At 49.7% G+C, this 23,554-nt stretch overlaps 1 protein-coding gene across 7 annotated transcripts in view; it reads left to right on the plus strand.

Annotated features, from left to right (window-relative positions):
- prom2 (prominin 2) overlaps window positions 1-23,554 on the plus strand; it is a 185,348-nt gene that overhangs the window by 146,338 nt on the left and 15,456 nt on the right. For all 7 annotated transcript variants that reach the window (XM_038821458.1, XM_038821457.1, XM_038821456.1 and 4 more), the window contains 5 exons: window positions 10,623-10,707; window positions 11,998-12,144; window positions 14,094-14,165; window positions 16,304-16,393; window positions 19,670-19,723. In XM_038821458.1, the coding sequence (XP_038677386.1) occupies window positions 10,623-10,707; window positions 11,998-12,144; window positions 14,094-14,165; window positions 16,304-16,393; window positions 19,670-19,723 (448 nt within the window). The remainder of the gene's footprint in view (window positions 1-10,622; window positions 10,708-11,997; window positions 12,145-14,093; window positions 14,166-16,303; window positions 16,394-19,669; window positions 19,724-23,554) is intronic.

Raw genomic sequence — 23,554 nt, forward strand, 5'->3', positions numbered from 1 at the left:
ATGAGGCAGCAGAGTTTTGGATGAGCTGGAGTTTATGAAGTGTTGAAAATAAGAGGGCAGTCAGGCGATTGGGAGAATAATCAAGTCTGAAGATAATAAAGGCAGGGACGAGAGTGTCAGCGGCAGATGCGCCAGATATTGTTCATCCAGCCGCCAACATTAACATGCTTCGAGACTACATTCTCAATAAATAATGCAGGATAATCTCAATCCCCATGGTGCGTCCCTGATAACTGTTCACAATATCGTTTGTCATGGGAATGTCACTTGAAGAAATGCTCAGCTGCAATGATGTCAGAGTGTGGGTAGAGCTGAGCTCTGGGTCTGCTTTTTAGTTTCTCTTTGAGGTAAAACTTGGGTGTGTCTGTGTTTCTTGGTTTTGTTTTAGTGTTGGAGCTGAAGCTAGCCAAAGAAGATGTAATTTTGATCTCTCTGCCATCTAAAGACTATCAAAAAGAAAGAGTAAGGGAGATACAGATCAGGGAAAAAGATAAAGAGATAACGTTTGAACTTCAGAAAATTGTCATGAAACATGAGTCAGTTAAAATTGGCGGATGTGAAGTGAAACGTACAGTTGGAGGATAGTGATGAGGATAGTGAGAAGGAGCGCCTTAGTTGAAGGCTTCGTGGGGATCTATTTAAATATGTCCATGCAGTGCCAAGGTTTGATGAGAAGGAGGTAGAAGCCTTTTTCATTTCATTTGAGAAGGTAGCTAAAGAAATGAAATGGCCACAGGACATATAGGTATTGCTGATTGAAACAAAGCTGGTAGGGAGGGCTAGTGAAGTGTTTGCATCACGATCAGAGGAGGTATCTGGGATGGATGAGGAGGTGAAAAAATCCACCTTAGGTGCATATGAACTAGCGCCTGAAGCCGACAAAGGTTTAGAAATTTAAGGAAAGAATTTGGTCAAACATACATACACCATAGAACATAGAACATTACAGCGCAGTACAGGCCCTTTGGCCCTCGATGTTGCGCCGACCTGTGAAACCCCTCTAAAGCCCATCTACACTATTCCATTATCGTCCATATGCCTATCCAATGAGCATTTGAATGTGTTTAGTGTTGGCGAGTCCACTACTGTTGTAGGCAGGGCATTCCATGCCCTTACTACTCTCTGAGTAAAGAATCTACCTCTGACATCTGTCCTATAGCTATCTCCCCTCAATTTAAAGCTATGTCCCCTCGTGCTAGACATCACCATCCAGGAAAAAGGCTCTCACTGTCCACCCTATCTAATCCTCTGATCATCTTGTATGCCTCAATTAAGTCACCTCTTAACCTTCTTCTCTCTAACGAAAACAGCCTCAAGTCCCTCAGCCTTTCCTCATAAGATCTTCCGTCCATACCAGGCAACATCCTGGTAAATCTTCTCTGCACCCTTTCCAATGCTTCCACATCCTTCCTATAATGTGGCGACCAGAACTGCACGCAATACTCCAAATGCGGCCGCACCAGAGTTATGTACAACTGCAACATGACCTCATGGCTCTGAAACTCAATTCCTCTACCAATAAAAGCTAACACACCGTACGCCTTCTTAACAACCCTCTCAACCTGGGTGGCAACTTTCAGGGATCTATGTACATGGACACCGAGATCTCTCTGCTCATCCACACTACCAAGAATCTTACCATTAGCCCAGTACTCTGATTCCTGTTACTCCTTCCAAAATGAATCACCTCACACTTCTCTGCATTAAATTCCATTTGCCACCTCTCAGCCCAGCTCTGCAGCTTATCTATGTCCCTCTGTAACTTGTAACATCCTTCTGCGCTGTCCACAACTCCACCGACTTTAGTGTCATCTGCAAATTTACTCACCCATCCTTTTACGCTCTCCTCCAGGTCATTTATAAAAATGACAAACAGCAGTGGCCCCAAAACAGATCCTTGTGGTACACCACTAGTAACTGAACTCCAGGCTGAACATTTCCCATCAACCATCACTCTTGGTCTTCTTCCAGCTAGCCAAATTCAGATCCAAACTGCTAAATCACCCTGAATCCCATGCCTCCGTATTTTCTGCAATAGCCTACCGTGGGGAACCTTATCAAACGCTTTACTGAAATCCATATACACCACATCAACTGCTTTACCCTCATCCACCTGTTTGGTCACCTTCTCAAAGAACGCAATAAGGTGACCTACCCTTCACAAAACCATGTTTTTTTTTAAAAATAATTTTTATTGAAAGAGTTTTTCCATACAAACATTTACCCCTACTATTTTTTAAATTATATACAACACAATCCCTCTAGGCAAATATCCCTCCCTTGCCCGCCCTCTCGCGCGCACCAGTCCTCCCCCCCCCCCCCAAGCAACAACTTAACAAACAAGGCAGCCTACATTTTCAGACATGAGCAGCGAGCAGACTTGCCCGCGTTACAGTCGTACATGTCCCCCCACGACCATTGCTGCCCCCCCCCTCCCTCCCCTCCCTCCCCTCCCCCCCCCTCCCTCCCTCCCCTCCCCCCCCTCCCTCCCTCCCCTCCCCCCCCCCCCCCGGGTTGCTGCTGCCACGACCCCGAACGTCTATCTCTGATCTAAAAAGTCAAGGAAAGGTTGCCACCGCCTGGAGAATCCCTGTACCGACCTTCTCAGGGCAAATTTGATCCTTTCTAGCTGAATATAGCTAGCCATATCGTTAATCCAAGTTTCAACGCTTGGAGGCCTCGCGTCCTTCCATTGAATTAATATCCTTCGTCGAGCCACTAGGGACGCAAAGGCCAATATTCCGGCCTCCCTAGCCTCCTGTACCCCCGGTTCTACCCCGACCCCAAAGATCGCAAGCCCCCATCCTGGTTTGACCCTGGACCCCACCACCTTCGACACCGTCCTTGCCACCCCCTTCCAGAACCCTTCCAGCACCGGACATGCCCAGAACATATGCACATGGTTCGCTGGGCTTCCCAGACATCTGACACACCTGTCCTCACCCCCAAAGAACCGGCTCATCCTTGTCCCCGTCATGTGAGCTCTATGCAGCACCTTAAATTGAATGAGGCTCAGTCTCGCACACGAGGAGGAAGAATTGACCTTCTCCAGTGCATCCGCCCACGTCCCGTCTTCTATCTGCTCTCCCAGCTCCCCTTCCCACTTGGCTTTCAGCTCCTCCCCTGATGCTTCTTCCGCCTCCTGCATTATCTTGTAGATGTCTGATATCTTCCCCCCTCCGACCCAGACCCCCGAGAGCACCCTATCACTCGCCCCCTTACTGGGGAGCAGGGGGAACCCCTCCACCTGCCACCTAGCAAATGCCTTCACTTGTAAATATCTGAACATGTTTCCCGGGGGGAGCTCAAACTTCTCCTCCAGCCCTCCCAGGCTCGCAAACCTCCCCTCTATAAACAGGTCCTTCAGCTGCCGTATGCCCACCCTGTACCAGCTCTGAAATCCCCCGTCGATGTTCCCCGGGATGAATCTATGGTTCCCTCTTATTGGCGCTGCCAACAGACCTCCCATTTCCCCCCTGTGTCGCCTCCACTGCCCCCATATCTTGAGGGTGGCCGCCACCACCGGGCTCGTGGTGTACCTCGTGGGGGGGAGCGGCCATGGTGCCATTACTAGGGCCCCCAGGCTTGTGTTGCCACAGGACGCCCTCTCCATTAGTTTCCAAGCTGCCCCCTCCCCTTCCATCATCCACTTGCGCACCATTGACACATTTGCCGCCCAGTAGTACCCCGAGAGATTGGGCAGTGCCAGCCCTCCACTGTCCCTACTCCGCTCCAAGAAGACCCTCCTCACCCTTGGGGTGCCGTGCGCCCACACGTAGCTCATGATGCTGCTCGTCACCTTTTTGAAGAAGGCCCTAGGGAGGAAGATGGGCAAGCACTGAAATAAAAACAGGAACCTTGGGAGGACCGTCATTTTGATTGACTGCACCCTCCCCGCCAGCGACAACGGTACCATGTTCCACCTCTTAAATTCCTCCTCCATCTGTTCCACCAGCCTGGAAAAGTTCAACTTATGGAGGGTCCCCCAGTTCCTTGCCACCTGCACCCCTAAGTACCTAAAGCTCTTTCCTGCTCGCTTGAAGGGGAGTCTCCCAATACCCTCTCCCTGGTCCCCCGGGTGTATCACAAAAACCTCGCTTTTGCCCAAATTTAGTTTGTACCCCGAAAAGTCCCCAAACTCTGCTAATAGTTCCATTATCTCCGGCATTCCCCCCTCTGGGTCTGCCACGTACAGCAGTAGATCATCCGCATACAGCGATACTCGATGTTCCTCCCCTCCCCTAGTCAGTCCTCTCCACCCCCCTGAACCCCTCAGTGCCATCTCCAACGGTTCGATCGCCAGTGCGAAAAGTAGGGGGGATAGGGGACATCCCTGCCTGGTCCCTCGGTGGAGCCCGAAATACTCCGACCTCCTCCCGTTTGTCACTACACTCGCCGTCGGCGCCGAGTAGAGCAACTTCACCCACTTAATAAACCCTTCCCCAAACCCAAACCGTTCCAACGTCTCCCACAGGTACTCCCACTCCACCCTATCGAATGCCTTCTCCGCGTCCAGCGCTACCACTATCTCAGCCTCCCCCTCCACTGCCGGCATCATAATTACATTCAGCAATCTCCGCACGTTCGTGTTGAGCTGCCGCCCCTTCACGAACCCCGTCTGGTCCTCATGGATTACCCCTGGCACACAATCCTCTATTCTAGCTGCCAGGATCTTTGCCAGCAACTTGGCATCCACGTTCAGAAGCGAGATAGGCCTGTAGGACCCGCACTGCACGGGGTCTTTATCCCGCTTCAGTATCAGGGAGATCAGAGCCTGCGACATTGTCGGGGGCAGAACCCCCCCCTCTCGCGCCTCATTAAAGGCTCGTACCAGTACCGGTCCCACCAAGTCCACATTTTTCTTGTAGAATTCCACCGGGAACCCATCTGGCCCCGGCGCCTTCCCCGCTTGCATCTGACCTATTCCCTTGACTAGCTCCTCTAGCCCTATTGGCGCCCCCAGCCCTTCTACCAGCCCCTCCTGGACCCTTGGGAACCTCAATTTGTTTAGGAAGTCCTCCATTCCCCCTCTCCTCGTCGGCGGCTCAGACCGATACAACTCCTTGTAAAAATCCCTGAAGACCCCGTTCACTTCTTGCCCCTTCTGTACTACCTTCCCGCCCCTCTCCTTCACTCCCCCAATCTCCCTAGCCACATCTCGTTTGCGAAGCTGGTGTGCCAGCATCCTGCTCGCCTTTTCCCCATACTCATAGACCGCGCCCTGTGCCCTTCTCCACGGCGTCTCTGCCTTCCTGGTGGTCAGCAGGTCGAACTTGACCTGCAGGCTGCGCCATTCTCCCAGCAGCCCCTCCTCTGGTGCCTCCGCATATCTCCTATCCACTTCCAATATCTCCCCCACCAGCCTCTCCCTCTCCTTTCTTTCTCTGTGTGCCCTTATGGAGATCAGCTCTCCCCTGATCACTGCCTTCAGGGCCTCCCAGACCATCCCCACCTGCACCTCCCCCGTGTCATTCAAGTCCAGATAGCTCTCAATGCTCTTCCGGACCCTTTTACACACCTCGTCGTCCGCTAACAGCCCCACATCCAGCCGCCACAGCGGGCGCTGGTCCCGCGCCTCCCCCATTTCCACGTCCACCCAATGTGGTGCATGATCAGAGATCGCAATGGCCGAGTACTCAGCTTCCCGTACCCTCGGGATCAGCCCCCTGCTTAACACGAAGAAATCGATTCTGGAGTACACTCTATGGACGTGGGAGAAAAAGGAATACTCCCTCACCCTCGGCCTACCAAACCTCCATGGGTCTACTCCTCCCATCTGCTCCATGTACCCCCTCAGCACTTCTGCCGCTGCCGGCCTCCTATTGGTCCTTGAGCTCGATCTGTCTAGCCCGGGGTCCAGCACTGTGTTGAAGTCCCCCCCCATGATCAAGCCCCCTGCCTCCAGTCCCGGAATGAAGCCCAATAGGCGCCTCATAAAACCCGCGTCATCCCAGTTCGGGGCATATACGTTGACCATCACCACTTTCTCCCCCTGCAGCTTACCCTTCACCATCACATACCTACCCTCCTTATCCGCCACCACCTCCTCCACCGCGAACGACACCCTCTTTCCCACCAGAATCGCCACCCCCCGGTTCTTTGCGTCCAATCCAGAGTGGAACACCTGTCCCACCCACCCCCTTCTCAGGCGAACCTGGTCCACTACCTTCAAATGGGTCTCCTGTAACATTGCTACATCAGCCTTCAGTCCCTTCAGGTGTGAGAATACCCTTGATCTCTTGACCGGCCCATTCAGCCCCCTCACGTTCCAAGTGATCAGCCGGGTCGCGGAACGACCCGCCCCCTTCCCCTGCCGATTAGCCATGTCCCGTTCCCTGCTCGCCCCGGGTCGACCCTCCCCTTCTGATCCGCTCCCCATGGCGATGGCCCCCTCCCCCCACCTCTCCAGTCCTCCACTTCCCGTTTCTGGTCTTTCCAGCAGCAACCCGGTGTCCCTCCCTAACCCCCTCACCCCCCCCCCCCCCCCCCCCCCCCAGGCTAGGACCCCTCCTAGCCGCGATGTACCCTCCATCGTACTCCCTGTAAGTCAGCTGGTTTGCGCTGACCCGGCTGCTCCTGCCACACTCCGACTCCCCCCGGCTCGGGGGGGGGCCTCCCCCCCCTTGCCACTCCTCCCTGGCCCCGCTCCAACGCGGGAAAGGTCGCCATTGCTAGCCACGCCCCGCACTCCTCCCCTCCCCCCTCCTCTGCCCTGCGCGCGGGAAAACAGAGGAAAGCCCGCGCTTTCGCCCTGCCACACCCCACCCCGCCATCTTCAGTTCCACCCCCGTCCCCGTCCATGCCTGTAAAGAACCCCCCCTAGGAGCCCATATCCCCGATCTGCTCTCCCCCCCGTCCCGCCTCCCCAACTTAACATTATAAATAACAAATAGATAACAAATAACAATGTACTTAACAGTCGCCCTCTACCAAACAGTATAAATAACCATAAATAACCATGAATAACCACAATAACAATAACTAAGGGAAGTTGGCAAAGGGGGAAAAAAAAAACATCAGAAGAAAAAAAAACCCAAAGCAAGAGTTCAAGATCCAAACAAGGAAAGAAGAAGAAAAAAAAAGGGAAACCGTTCCAATAAGAGTTGCCCAGTTCCGACCCAGCCGAAAAAAAAAACGAACCGCTTGTTCAGCTGAAAGTACCCGAGCGGACACGGCCGTCAAGTACCCCCTGGGTCTAATTCGAGTCCAGTTTCTCTTCCTGTACAAAGGCCCACGCCTCCTCTGGGGACTCAAAATAGTGGTGTTGGTTCCTGTAGGTGACCCACAAGCGCGCTGGCTGCAGCATTCCGAACCTGATCCTTTTTGCATGTAGCACCGCCTTCGTCCGGTTGTACCGGGCCCGCCGCTTAGCCACCTCCGCACTCCAGTCCTGGTAGACCCTCACCGTCGAATTCTCCCACTTACTGCTCCTTTCCCTCTTGGCCCACTCCAGCACTCTCTCATGATCGCTGAGTCGCTGGAACCGCACCAGCACCGCCCTCGGGGGCTCATTTGCTCTTGGCTTCCTAGCCATGACCCTGTAGGCCTCTTCCAGCTCCAGGGGCGAAGGGACGGCCCCTGCCCCCATCAGGGAGCTCAGCATTTCTGCTACGTATCCCGGGAGGTCTGACCCCTCCAGGCCTTCTGCCAGGCCCAAGATCCTCAGGTTCTTCCGCCTCATTCGGGTATCCAGCTCCTCAAAACGGCTCTGCCATTTCAGGTGGAGTGCCTCGTGCACCTCTACCTTTCCCACGAGGACCGTGGCCTCCTCCTCCCTCACAGTCATCTCCTGCTGCAGCTCCCGAATCGACGCCTCTTGGGTCGCCTGGGCTCCCATCAGCCTGGTGGTCGTCGCATTCATTGACTCCAAGAGCTCCATTTTCAGCTCCGTAAAGAAGCGCAGGAGAGCGGCCTGCTGCTCCTCCGCCCATTTCCTCCATTCCTCGGGTGCGCCACCGGCCGCCATTTTGGTCTTCTTCCCCCGCTTTTTTTGGGGAGCTGCTGTTGCTTTTTTTACCACCCCACTCCGGGTACCGACCATAAAGTTGGTCTGGTTCTCCTCAGGGAGCCTTCCCCCACCGGGATTTGTCCTTACAGCGCCGTTGGGGCCCTCCAATCGGCCCGAAAACACCTTTGTAGCAGGAGCCGCCAAACGTGCGACTTAGCTGGTCATAGCCGCAACCGGAAGTCCACAAAACCATGTTGACTACCTCTAATCAAATTATTCCTTTCCAGATGATTATACATCCTATCTCTCATAAACCTTTCCAAGACTTTACCCACAACAGAAGTAAGGCTCACTGGTCTATAGTTACCGGGGTTGTCTCTACTCCCCTTCATGAACAAGGGGACAACATTTGCTATCCTCCAGTCTTCTGGCACTATTCCTGAAGACAAAGATGACTTAAAGATCAAAGCCAAAGGCTCAGCAATCTCCCCCCATAGCTTCCCATAGAATCCTAGGATAAATCCCATCCAGCCCAGGGGACTTATCTATTTTAACACTTATTTAACACTATTTTATCACTTTCCAGAATCACTAACACCTCCTCCTTATGTACCTCAAGCCCTTAGTTAGAGATGATAGTTGAGTATATACAGTGAGAAGACGATCCCTTACTGTCAATGTCCCCTATCAGGCTGGCTATAGTTAGATGAAAAATGAAATGAAAATTGCTTATTGTCACGGGTAGGCTTCAATGAAGTTACTGTGAAAAGCCCCTAGTCGCCACATTCCGGCGCCTGTTCGGGGAGGCTGGTACGGGAATCGAACCGTGGCCTGCTTGGTCTGCTTTAAAAGCCAGTGATTTAGCCCAGTGAGCTAAACCAGATGGGGCAAGATTCTCTAATCCCGAGGCTGAGTGGCTGCGCCATCGTAAACGCCATCGCATTTTACGACGGCGTGAAGGGGCTGACCCGACGACTAATTCTGGCAACCTACAGAGGGCCAGGACGGCACTGGAGCGGTCATAGAACATAGAACATTACAGCGCAGTACAGGCCCTTTGACCCTCAATGTTGCGCCTACCTGTGAAACCCCTCTAAAGCCCATCTACGCTATTCCCTTATCGTCCATATGCCTATCCAATGACCATTTGAATGCGTTTATGTGTTGGTGAGTCCACTACTGTTGCAGGCAGGGCATTCCATGCCCGTACTACTATGACATGTCCAAAGCTTCGGGTATTTTGGCAGGGGTTTGCGCACGTCATGTCCACGGTGTTAAAAACAAGGGTGGTGCTGAGTCCAGAGGTGGCGATTTTCGGGATGTCAGAAGATTCGGGAATCCAGGAGGAGAAAGAGGCAGACGTTCTGGCCTTTGCTTCCCTGGTAGCCCGAGACGGATACTATTAGCTTGGAGGGACCCAAAGCCCCTGAAGTCAGAGACCTGGCTATCGGACATGGCTCGCTTTCTCTGTATGGAGAAAATTAAGTTTGCCTTGGGAGGAAACCAGAGCACAATTGTTGAGATGGTAATAGTGAGGAGGATAGCCTTAGATTACAGAAGGATATAGGTGGGCTGGTCAGATGGGCTAATCAGTGGCAAATGGAATTCAATCCGGATACATGTGAGGTGATGCACTTGGGCAGGATAAACAAGGCAAAGGGTATACATGGTAAACAGCAGGATCCTGGGATGCACCGAGGATCAGAGGGATCTTGGTGTGCATGTACACCCGTCCCTTAAGGTAGTAGGGCAGATGATTAGGAAACATATAGTAAACTTGCCTTTATTATCCGAGGCATCGAGTTTAAGAGCAGAGTGGTTATGCTGGAACTGATAAAACATTGGGTAGGCCACAGCTAGAGTAAGGTTAGCACTGTTGCTTCACAGCACCAGGGACCCGGGTTCGATTAACGGCTTGGGTCACTGTCTGTGCAGAGTCTGCACGTTCTCCCCGTGTCTGCGTGGGTTTCTTCCGGGTGCTCCGGTTTCCTCCCACAAGTCCCAAAAGACGTGCTGTTAGGTGGATTGGACATTCTGAATTCTCCCTCTGTGTACCCGAACAGGTGCCGGAGTGTGGCAACTAGGGGATTTTCACAGTAACTTCATTGCAGCGTTAATGTACGCCTACTTGTGATACTAATGAAGATTATTAGATTGTTATTATTGTATGCAGTTGTGGAATCCACATTATAGGAGGGGTATGAGAGCACTGGAAAGGGCGCAGAGGAGATTTACCAGGATGTTGCCTGGGCCGGAGAGTGTTAGTTATGAAGAGAGATACGATAGACTGGAGTTATTTTCCTTGGAGCAGAGGAGACTGGGGGGAGGGGGACATGATGAGATGTATAAAATTATAAGGGGCATAGATAGAGTAGACAGGAAGAAACCTTTCCCCTTGGTGGAGGGATCAATGACCAGGAGGCAGAGATTTAAGGTAAGGGGCAGGAGGTTTGATGGGGATGTGAGGAAAAAACCTTTCCCCCCAGAGGGTGGTGGGAGTCTGGAACTCACTGCCTGAAAGGGTGGTGGAGGCAGAGACCCTCATAACATGCCAGGGTATACAAGACTGGGCCAAGCACTGGAAAATGGGATTTAAACAGTTAGGTGGTTGCTTTTGACCAGCACAGATGTGCTGTAGACCTCTATAACTCTATGACTCCATTTCTGTACACAGCCACTGCCAGAAGAACATGTCTGTATGGAAAGTCCTACACCTGTCCCAGACATTCAACCTGGATGAACATTTGAACCTGAATAAGGTACGTCAGTAACCAATGGACCCCAGATTGGGCGTTTGCCACATTTGGTGTTTCAATAACATTTGGTTAATTCTGAATTTCATCTGATATCCATTTGGAATAGTTTTTGTAAACTATGGGATGTTGTCTGAGTTTGGGCTATGCCATCTGGGGGGTGCAGCTACCCTTTGAACGGAAGAGTGTAGGAACTAGCAGGAGTAGATTATCAGACCCTTAATCTACTATGCCATTCAAACCAATCATGGATGATCTTCTGCTTCAACTCCATTTTCCTGCCCACTCACCGCGTATCCCCTGATTCCTGAATCTATCTATCCCAGTCTTAAATATATTCAGCGATGAAGCATCCACAACCTTCTGCAGGCTGTATAAACTCCCTCTCTTCAATATTTAAAGTACCCCAACATGCTTTGGACAGTTGTGGCTGCTTGGAATGGTGAACAAACCAGGAGACATTAGTAGCTGTGTGATGTTAATTAATCACGGTTAGGGCTCCACTTGGTAGATCAGATGAAGCAGGCTGGGTCTTCATTCCTGATTGCTGTTGTGAACGATGGTGAATTTATTTACATATTTACAATTACAGGCTCAGTGCAGCATCTCACTCCCAGTGCTGACCGGGCTGGGAGGGTAGATCTCACCAGGCCCTGAGTTGGGCCTGCTTTTATCGCTGCCTTAACGCACTCCCGGCGGCTGCCTCCGCCCCATTACCGAGGGAGCTCGTATTCCATGAGTCCCACAGGGAGATCAATGATTGTTTCTCCCTGGTCCTTATGGGGGTGAAAACACAATGCCAAAGGGCAGGGCCTGTGGGGCCTATCACATGCCAGTTTTCTGACTGAGCCGGACCCTCTGCCAATTTTTGAGAAAATTCCGCCCCAAGTATTTTCTCACCTGTTCTAAAATTTCCAGAGATGAGATTTATGTCTGATATTACTCCTGCAAGGTTCCCTGTGACCTTTGAACATGCTAAAGTCATTTGACAAACAGAAGTTGGTACTATTGGAAGATGACGATTGAAACTTTGCGCCCAGACATATAAGACACCAGAAGGTACAACAATTTAGATGTCAGCAGGGTTTGATTGAGACTTAGACAGTCAGAAAAGGTTAAATAGGTGGAGAGATTCCATGACGGAGAGAGAGAGAGAGAGTGTACATTAACTTTGGGAGGAGTGGATCCGACCTATCAGATTAACTTGTTTCATGGTGGCTTTACTTTTGTTGAATTCAAGTAACTCACACAACAATTTAAATTAAAACAATAAAATATTGTTTTAATTTTTCTCAGTACACAGGGGACATTTCCAGTGAATTTGATAAGCTGGATGTCAATTTCTCGGGGATTGTGTTACTGGATAAACAGGGCAAGCAGACTGTGAAAGACTTTCTGAACACTGGTGTCAATGATCTTAACTTTACCAGCATCTCCGAGCAGGTAAGATTTCTTCATGCATTGGCTTTAGTTTAATGGTTATGTTACTGAACTAGTTATCCATAGAATACACAGATCATTAAATTCAAATCCCATCGTGAACAGTTTGAGAATTTGAATTCACAGAATCATAGAATCCCTGCAGTGCAGAAGGAGGCCATTCGGCCCATTGAGTCTGCACCGACCCTCTGAAAGAACACCCTACCTAGGCCCACTCTCTCTGCCTTATCCTAGCAACCCCACCTCACCTGTACATGTTTGGACCGGAGCATCCGGAGGAAACCCACAGACATGGGGAGAAAGTGCAAGCTCCACACAGGCAATCACCCAAGGCCAGAATCGAACCCGGGTCCCTGGAACTGTGAGGCAGCAGTGCTAACCACTGTGTCACTGTGTCGCCCCCTAAATGCGATCATACAATCTACAGAAATGGAAAATAAACAGTAAAAGTGATCATGAACCTAACTAATTAATGTCCAGTTTTGGGAGGAAACTTCCATCCTTACCTGGTCCAGGCCTATACGTAACTCTAATCCCACAGCAATAGGATTGATACTTTAAAAAAAAAAAATTTTTTTTTAAATAAATTTAGTGCCCATTTATGTATATTTTTCCAATTAAGGAGCAATTTGGTGTGGCCAATCCACCTACACATCTTTGGGTTGTGAGGGTGAGACCCACACAGACACGGGGAGAATGTGCAAACTCCACACGGACAGTGACCTGGGGCCGGGATCGAAACCGGGTCCTCGGCGCCGTGAAGCAGCAGTGCTAACCACTTCGCCACCGTGTCGCCTGAAGTGGAATTGCGTTTCTTGAAATGTAGAAAACATTGAAGTCAATCTGTGCACTGCAAGATCCCACAAACAGAAATGAAACATAAGATTAGGGATGTGTGCCTCGCTGGCAAGGACAGCGTTTGTTATCCATCCCTTGTTGTTCGGAGAATGAGCTGGGCTTCTTCTTCAGTTACAGTCCTTTGTAGTTGTGGCAACACTTAAAAAAAAAACTTCACTGTTTGTAAAATATTTTGAGATAGCCTAATGTTATAAAGGGCATTGTAGAAATGCCAGTTTGTCGTCTTTTTCCCTACATTTATCCACAAATATTGGGCTGTCCTCTCAAAGAAACTGTCAGTTTAAATATGAAGTGGCCATCTACAATTGACGGGGTTCATATCCACTGATGGCCAGCATACTCGGGTCTGTTGATTGTCGGGCAGACAATTCCTGCTAAGAATTTTCTTGGAGCTGTCTCCCTCTTTCACCTCTCTAACTTGACGATAAGGTCAATGCAAATCCCATTTGTACAGGAGATGGGGCACCTATTGCAGCGATGTTGGCACAGTGGGAGGAACATAGAGCAAATACTTCAACATGTCCATATGGGGCAGCACGGTAGCATGGTGGTTAGCATAAATGCTTCACAGCTCCAGGGTCCCAGGTTCGATTCCCGGCTGGGTCACTGTCTGTGCGGAGTCTGCACGTCCTCCCCGTGTGTGCGTGGGTTTCCTCCGGGTGCTCCGGTTTCCTCCCACAGTCCAAAGATGTGCGGGTTAGGTGGATTTGCCATGCTAAATTGCCCGTAGTGTCCTAAAAAGTAAGGTTAAGGGGGAGGGGGGTGTTGGGTTACGGGTATAGGATGGATACGTGGGTTTGAGTAGGGTGATCATTGCTCGGCACAACATCCAGGGCCGAAGGGCCTGTTCTGTGCTGTACTGTTCTATGTTCTATATATAATATAACTTTTTTAAAATTTAAGAGTACCCAATTATTTTTTTCCCAATTAAGGGGAATTTAGCGTGGCCAATCGACCTACCCCGCACATCTTTGGGTTGTGGGTGTGAGAACCACACAGACACGGGGAGAATGTGCCATATATAATATATCTTAATATTAGGTTAGAATCTAGCTGTGTCCGTCTCTCCTAAACTTCCATTTGTTGTTTTTCAGTTGAGGATGCCATTGTTTAAGAAGGATCTATATGTTATTGCAGAGAAACTGCAAAATAACTCAAAGACAGCGGTGAGTTCATTAACAATTATCTGGTGTCAGAAACCTGGGCAGCACATCATCCTGTTCTTTCCAATTATATTTCATTTGGCAAATGTCATTTTCATAAACGTGAAAGTGCTGCGATTGGAACATTTGCTGGTATTCCAATGTCAAACTGAAGCACTCCCACAGGAGATACATACACATTATCATCGTAGAAAATCCCCACAGAATGCCCCCACAGAATATTCCTGCCCCCCCCAACAAGGCACCTCCAACAAGGGCAGCCATAAATAACTCTACAGAAGGTGTGGATTCTCCATGTCCCCGATTGGGTGGAGAATGGGGTGTACCCCGAAGAAGGGGTATCAAACCCGTTGCGATGCTCCAACCCCCACTCGGTGGCCTCAGTATGCTACCCGGCCAGTGGGAGGATGCAAATCAGTGATTTGCACTCATTTCATAGAACATAGAACAGTACAGCACAGAGCAGGCCCTCCGGCCCTCGATGTTGTGCCGAGCAATGATCACCCTACTCAAACCCACGTAGCCACCCGATATCCGTAACCAAACAACCCCCCCTTAACCTTACTTTTTAGGACACTACGGGCAATTTAGCATGGCCAATCCACCTAACCCGCACATCTTTGGACTGTGGGAGGAAACTGGAGCACCCGGAGGAAACCCACGCACACAGGGGGAGGACGTGCAGACTCCACACAGACAGTGACCCAGCCGGGAATCGAACTTGGGACCCTGGAGCTGTGAAGCATTTATGCTAACCACCATGCTACCGTGCTGCCCTATAACTATATTTCAATATAGTTAATGTGTGGAAGCCTGATCCCCCCCCCCCCCCCCCCCCCCCCCCCCCCGTGGCTATGTGCCAGTCCCCACCGCAGGAAGTCCACTGGGGCGGGCTTTGGTATAAGTTTGCCCATGCACTGCCTTGACACCGTGGACCCCAAGGTAGATCATGGGGGGTCAGTGCATAACTAAGGTGCTCCCCAAAGTCCATAGGAAGTTCCCCCCGCTCCACACTGAAAATCATGTCCCTCCTGCTGACCAGTAAGGGTATCCTCCTCCCCCCCCCACTACTACAGGAATAATGGGTCAGCCCCCACATGCATGAAGGTGACCTGACCCCTTCCCCCATGCTCTTGCTGTGATTGTCAGCTCCTCGCCACATCAAAAGGAGCTAAGTACTTTCTGCTGTGAAGAATAGGAACTGAAACCCCTTAACACCTTTTGATGTGGTAAGGAGCTGTCAATCATAACAAGAGTGTTTAGAATCAGGGTATTGAGATGTGTTTTGAGAATGAAGAGAAAGATAAACAGTCCACCAAGTACTTGTTTCTGGAGTAATAAAACTGTCAGTCACTGGCTAGTACAATGTATTGCTGTGTGAAATTGAATGGGAGTTTTGTATTTCAAATGCTGTCAGGGGATTTGAAGCCTTATCAAGTGTACTTGGCTTTGAGGAAGCCTCTGACAACTGTTGCTTCAAACACCTCTCTGAGGCAGCAGATGTTAGGGAAGGGTTAATGAAAATGCAGTGTTCTTTCCCTTTACTGCCTGGACTGCTCTTCAGTTTTCAGGCAGGGGTGACTAATGGAGTTGGGGAGGGGACTGAATGGGGGGGGGGGTTGCTGAACGGGGATTCTGAGGAGGGAGGGGGCCCTTGCCAGCATACTGGGTTGGGGGCTGCAGCAGCTAATGGAGATTGGAGTGCCCTTTAAAAAGGGAGCTCTGATCTGAGAGGTATGGGAGCTGTCCAGGAGATTAGATCCCTCCCCTCTCAGTTGTAGGCAGATCCCCCGCCATGGAACGGCACGGAAAACCCAATATCCCAAAAATATTTTGCCAAGTGCCATGGAATGGCACCTCAGGGACGCTCCGAGTGCCAGTGGGAATCAGTCCTGATTCTCGCTGGCGGGAGCACAGGCTCTGGAATGGAGACTCCCGTCCTGTATCAACCCAAGGCTGGACTGACCTGGGACTGTTTGATTGGGAAGTTGGGGCTTTAATCTGTCAAAACTGGCACTCAGAAATGCAAATGCTTCTCATTTCCAATGCTAATGAGTATTCACCCTAACGAGCTCCAACTTCACCACATAACTGTTACCAGATATCAGCCCACATCTTAACGCTTGTCCATTGGGTTATAGCCAGAACCATTCAAAACTGACCTGAACAATGAGGCAGCAAGTCTGAAGGAATTGGACGGTTGGATCCAGAGCAACATGATGCCAAACATTGTAAGTTTCAACGCTGAATGTATTCACATATTTATATTACAATCACAGCACAGGAACCACAACATGGGAGACCTGTATAGAACTGGATTGCTGAGAAGGAAAAAGCTATTAGTCCCAAGAAGCCTGTTTGTTTAATGCTGCACCAATCATACCGACTTCCTGACAGATTGTCAGCCCCTCTTCCTTCCAGAATCATGCCTGAAGCTAGTTTTACAGCAGCTATGGCCTTCCCAAAGCTCTGCTGACCAGTATCCCCTTTTCCACCCTGTATGAACTTCTAGGCAAATCTCTGCTGCACATGTCCTAACTTACAGTGTGCCCCTCTCACCCATCACTTCCGTGCTCACTAGCAAACTTTGGCTCTTAGTCACCTCGGGTTTAAAGTTCTCATCCTTGGCTTCGAATCCCTTCATGACCTTTCCCCTCCCTATCTCCATCAGCTCCTCCAATTCTGCTCTCATCTTCATTCCGGACTTTAATTGCTCTGTTACTGATGGTCACGCCTTCAACTGCTGAGGTCTTAGCTCTGTAAATTCCTAAACCTTACTGTCTCTCTGCCTCACACCTTTGCTTTAAATCGCTCCTCAAGATCTCTTTGAGATTTGGTCAATGATAATGTTTCCTCATGCGGCTCAGTGTCAGTTTCTGGCCAGTAACATTGTTGTGAAGCACTTTGGGACGGTTTGTCATGTTAAAGGCATTGGATGGCTTTCTCCATTCCCCGCTGCTAAAATCGGGAAACCCGATCGGGCGGAGAATCCCGAGTCAGCCCAAAAACAGAATCGACGCCGGGCGGCCGCCCCGTCCCCAGTCTCCAGTCCCGCCCCACCGGCCATAGTGGGCTGCTTGCCACAGGAACATGCAAACAGCTGGTATACAACCTAGTGAACCTTCTCTGGACTGCCTCCAATGCCAGCATCTTTCCTTGGTTAAGGAGAGAATATCTGTTTCCAGTATTCCAGGTCTAACTAGTGCCTTGTATAGTTTAAGCAAGACTTCCCTCCATTTCCTTTGCTTTTCTAATTACCTGCATGCTAGAGTTTCGGGATCTATGCACGAGGAACCACAGTGCTGCAGCTTTCTGCATCTTTCTCCATTTAAATAATATTCAGCTCCTTTATTCTTCCTACCAAATTGCCCAACTTCACATTTTCTGCATTATATTCCGTGTGCCAAGATTGTGCCCATTCACCTAACCCGTCTATATCCCTCTGTAGACTCTTGGTGTCACCCTTAACATTTGCCTTCCCACCTATTTTTGTGTCATTCACAAACTTGGTAGTTTGTGGATGGCACATAGTATGGTAAATAGTAGGGGCAGCACTGTGGCGCAGCGGTTAACACTGCTGCCTCACGGCGCCAAGATCCCAGGTTTGATCCCGGCTCTGGGTCACTGTCCGTGTGGAGTTTGCACATTCTCCCCGTGTCTGCGTGGGTTTTGCTCCCACAACACAAAGATGTGCAGGGTAGGTGGATTGGCCACGCTAAATTGCCCCTTAATTGGAAAAAATGAATTGGGTACTCTAAAGTCCAAGTCATTAATATATATTGTGAATAATTGTGGCCCCAACCCTGTGGCACTCCACTCGTTCCAGGCTGCCATTCTGAAAATGCCCCTCTTATCCCAACACTCTGTCTTCTATCAGGTAGCCAATCCTCTATCCATGCTAATATACTACCCCCAACACGATGGGCTCTTTTTCAGTGAGGGAAGGTAAAGTCGCCATAATCCCAGATGACCATAGGCTGCTTTCCCCTTTGAGGGGAGAGCTGATTGGTGGTGATTTAACCTGAGGGTCACCACACCTCAGGCGAGGGGCAAGACTGAGAAGGCAAGGTCTTCATAAATAACCTCAGCCAGTACGGTTTCCTTTATTAAGTAGCCTTTTGTGCGATGACGGTTCAAACACGTTTTGGAAATCCAATTATATTCCATCTGCTGGTTTCCCTTTATCAATCCTGCTCATCTCAAAGAATCCTAATAAATTTGTCAGGCATGATTTCCCCTTCATGAAGCTATGTTGACTCTGCTTGATTATATTACGTGTTTCTAAATGCTCTGGTATTATATCCTATATTGGTTTGGGCTGTCCACAATCTAATCACAATCTAATTCACCCGAGGAAGGAGCAGTGCTCCGAAAGCTAGTGTTTGAAACAAGCCTGTTGGACTTTAACCTGGTGTTGTCAGACTTCTTACTGTGCTCACCTCAGTCCAACGCCGGCATCTCCACATCATCACAATCTAATCAACTCCGTCCACCACCAACACACAGTGGCAGCCGTGTGTACCATCTACACGATGCACTGAAACAACTCACCCAAGGTTCCTTAAGCAGCACCTTCCAAACCCACAACCTATACCACCGAGAAGGACAAGGGCAGCAGACATATGGGAACACCAATACCGATAAGTTCTACTCCAACCCCACGCCATCTTGATTTGGAAATAAATCACAGTTCCTCACTGTCGCTGGGTCATAACGCTGGACTTCCCTCCCTAACAGCACTGTGTGTGTATCTACACCACATGGACTGTAGCAGTTCAAGAAGGCAGCTCACCACCACCTTCTGAAGGGTAATTAGGGATGGCGATAAATTCTGACCCAGCCAGTGAAGTCCACATGCCCGGAATGAATTTTTAAAAAATCTTATGATCTGAATCCCAAAGAATATTGATTAATTCAAATGCAAATAGGTATTTTCTTTGCAAAAATAACAGTTTGGGGCTACAGCAGTTAAGGTATTTACGTGACGTGGTGAGTGAAACATGCTCAGGAGGAACAGGTTATTTTGTTTCTCTCGCTTCCAAATCTCTGTACGATTGGAGGTTTCCATGAACTCCTGTTTGAGTCTGTCACTGATTCATTGATAGAGATGGAAAGTTCTGGTTAGTCAGTAATTCCATGATCCCACCATGGGACTGTCACAGTGATATAGAGAGTGAAATAGATTTGCTTCATCCGCTAATTGCCATGGTTTAAGCCGGGGGTCCTATTTCTGACCATGGTCCACGTGGACCTCTGCTGAAATGAAATGTGTATGAACACTGGGTTCAGGCTGGATTAGGGCTCCCCACAACGTTGTACCTGTCAACAGTTCAGACTCGTGTTCTAAGAGTAGCGACCCAGTGGAGCCATTAAAGCTGTCTGAACCAGCCCCTATGTTGAGTCGGTGTCTTCAAGGGAGGAGAAACCAGGGAAGCAATTCCCTCTCATACGTCAGGAAGTGAATGTGATGGGGTTTTGTTGACCATGTTTGATTTTTGCTTTAATAGGAAATATTGAAAGAAAACATTAAGAATCTTCAGGCAAATTCTTCACAAATTCAGGTACACAATTTGTTTGAAATGATTTCTTTGTTGTTTGATAGATGTTGCTTCTTGATTTGACTCCCACACTCCCCGACTCTCTGACAGTTCCAGGCCAGAGCTGTTAGTCGGTGAAATGTGTTGTTTGAGATGATCAGACACGAGCAGACGCTGGGCTGAACCATCACATGGACGAACCGGACTCCATTCTTAAATACCTTGTGGCGCCGTTCTCGTTAAATTATACATGGGATGATTTTGAGCCCGGGTTAGCCGTGAGCGGGATCGCCGACATGATTCTACCCAGAGAGATCGTTTCCGGGAATCTCCGTTGGCCGACGCCGAAATCGGGAAAGGTGATTGGGCGGAGAATCGGTTCCAACACCGAAATCACAATGTGCGCTGATTTAATTGCAATGCTCCAGCACCTTGACAGCGGCATCAATCCATTCCGGAACACACGTACATTAAGACACCATTTGCATATCATTAGTGGGTGATGCGCAATCAATGAACACAGAAACAAAGGAGTACTCCGAATCGAAGGCTTTAATCTACAAGAAGTGTGCCCAGCAGCTTGAGTACAGAAAGAACGATGGCTGCTGGGAAACACGGGTTCTTATACTCCGCCTGATAGGCGGAGCTACCTTCCTCTCGACCAATGAGAGGACAACACTTGGGCCAATGGGCAGCGAACCTTCTACACCAATAGCAGCTCACACTCCCAGGTACCGTAGTACCTCTAGTCATTCTACCACAGTGGGCCCGACCTGTTATTCTCCGGGGCCTCCGTGACTCTCCGTCTCCGATGGGCCGAGTTCCCAACGGTGCGGTTCACTTGTCCTTTTAAAAATCGTGAAACCAGCATGGTGGCTGATGAGGGGGTGGGGGGGGGGGGGGGGGGGGGGGGAATGGAAATGCTCGGGCAGTGCCCTGGCACCAGCACTGGCTCTGGCCCTTGGCACAGCCAGGTTGGTACAGTGCCAACCTGGCACCTGACAGCTCAGCCTGTGCTAAGGGGCAGTGTCAGGGGTCAGTGCCAGGAGCAGACCCTCTGGGGAGCCATGTGGGGGTGGAGGGTGTTCCCGTTACGTGGTGGGGTGGGGGGGGGGGTGCCAAGGCCATTCTGGGGGGAACATTTAGGCACTGGGGAGGGGGGGAGGTTGGTGGTCAGTGAGGGGGAGGAACACCGGCGATACTTTTGTGGCTTGGGGGTGGGGTGTGGGAGAGGCCCCGATGATTGTGCAGGGATGGGGGGGAGGGGAATGCCAGCGGTACCTCTGGCGGGGTATGGGAGGGTTGAGTTGATCTTCAGTTCTGATCGGGGTAATTCTTTAAAACTGGGGCTTGGATCGAAGGCCAGCTCTAACAGGCCCCGCCAGAGAGATGGCATAAACCACACCCACAGAGGCTCGAGATCTGGATGGAGAGAAAACTGGTCTGTGCCATTGGAGAGCTACACGCTGGCTTTCAGTCTGAACCACCCATCATTCAGCACCCACCTTAATTCATCAATCCAGACAGACACAGACAGATTCCTGACATTTTAATGTTTGTTAAAAGATTCCAGGGTTTCTACTTTCACCCCCGGGAAACTCCTTCCACATCTTGACCACTTTTGTGCATCAAGAGAAATCTCCTGATAAAAATTCCAAGTTTTTTCCCCTTTCTCTACATTCCTACATTGCAATTTAGTTTGCAGTAATTTCCCAAAATATCTTGAATGTAGCGGCCATGCCTCGTGTTAATTTCCACCCCAGGACTTGATGACCGAAGGAGATGTGTTCACAAAGTGGCCAAACAGGTATCGATTTGTAAAGCATTCTGATACCCGCCAATGGCAGACGGTAAGAGGGGGAGGAATTTCTGGTCAGCCATGTGATGGAAATGTCTACCCTCGCTTTCCCCAGCTCCAGCCTACAACATGCCTGGAAAAGTGGAGGTCGTCACAGCAACTCGGACTGAGGGGCGGGATGGGCCGTGTGGATCAGATTGGGGTTTGACCACCATTCTGACTGATTTAGAACCTATCCGTGGTGGAGACTACAGCACTGGGAATGTCTGTTGTTCAGGACTGCCTTCAGGCAAAGAACTGAAATCTTTTAATGTTTTATATTCATCTGAAATTATGTTGCACAAAACTGATTTCAAGACTAAAATGCTAAATATTTGGCAGTACTTCATTATAACTCACCCAAAGGGTTGTGAATCTATGGAATTCCCTGCCCAGTGAAGCAGTTGAGGCTCCTTCATTACATGTTTTTACGATAACGATAGATAGTTTTTTGAAGAATAAAGGGATTAAGGGTTATGGTGTTCGGGCCGGAAAGTGGAGCTGAGTCCACAAAAGATCAGCCATGATCTAATTGAATGGCGGAGCAGGCTCGAGGGGCCAGATGGCCTACTCCTGCTCCTAGTTCTTATGTTCTTATGTAACTTGACATGACAGATCAGTCTTATAGCTCTTCTCTGCGCTGCATCCAATGCTGGAATGTCCCCCAGAACTGGGCTGGTCTAATCAGGGCATTAAATAACTGGAATTCATCACCTTATTTCCAGTGGAGGCAACTTTGAGATAATAAGATTATTATGTGGTTGTCAGAACAGTATATTTATGTGTACACTTGCTGTTACACACACTGACTGTGTTACACACACTGCGACTGTGTTACACACACTGAGACCGTGTTACACCCCACTGTGGACTGTTACACACCACGGACTGTGTTACACACACTGCGACTGTGTTACACTACCACTGCGCCTGGTGTTACACACCCTGCGACTGTGTTGCACACACTGTGACCGTGTTACACACACTGCGACTGTGTTACACACACTGCGACTGTGTTGCACACACTGCGACTGTGTTACACACACTGCGACTGTGTTGCACACACTGTGACCGTGTTACACACACTGCGACTGTGTTACACACACTGTGACTGTGTTACACACACTGTGACCGTGTTACACACACTGTGACTGTTACACACACTGCGACTGTGTTACACACACTGACTGTGTTACACACACTGCGACGTGTTACACACACTGCGACTGTGTTACACACACTGCGACTGTGTTGCACACACTGTGACCGTGTTACACACACTGTAACTGTGTTACACACACTGTGACTGTGTTACACACACTGTGACCGTGTTACACACACTGTGACTGTGTTACACACACTGTGACCGTGTTACACACACTGTGACTGTTACACACACTGCGACTGTGTTGCACACACTGCGACTGTGTTACACACACTGTGACCGTGTTACACACACTGTGACTGTGTTACACACACTGCGACTGTATGTTGCACACACTGTGACCGTGTTAACACACTGTGACCGTGTTACACACACTGCGACGTGTTGCACACACTGACCGTGTTACACACACTGTGACTGTTACACACACTGCGACTGTGTTACACACACTGCGACTGTGTTACACCACCACTGCGAATGTGTTACACACACTGTGACTGGTTACACACACTGTGACATGTTACACACACTGCAACTGTGTTACACACACTGTGACTGCGTTAACGCACTGTGGCTGTGTTACACACACTGTGACTGGTTACACACACTGCGACTGTGTTACACAACTGGACCTGTAACCACTGCGACTGTGTTAAACGCACTGACTGTGTTACACACCACTGTGCTGTTACACAACACTGTGACTGCTGTTACACACACTGTGACTGCGTTACACACACTGTGACTGCGTTACACACACTGTGGCTGCATTACACACACTGTGACTGCGTTACACACACTGTGGCTGTGTTACACACACTGTGACTGTGTTACACACACTGTGACTGCATTA

Source organism: Scyliorhinus canicula, chromosome 16 (assembly GCF_902713615.1).
Source record: "Scyliorhinus canicula chromosome 16, sScyCan1.1, whole genome shotgun sequence".
Classification (NCBI taxonomy): Eukaryota; Metazoa; Chordata; class Chondrichthyes; order Carcharhiniformes; family Scyliorhinidae; genus Scyliorhinus; species Scyliorhinus canicula.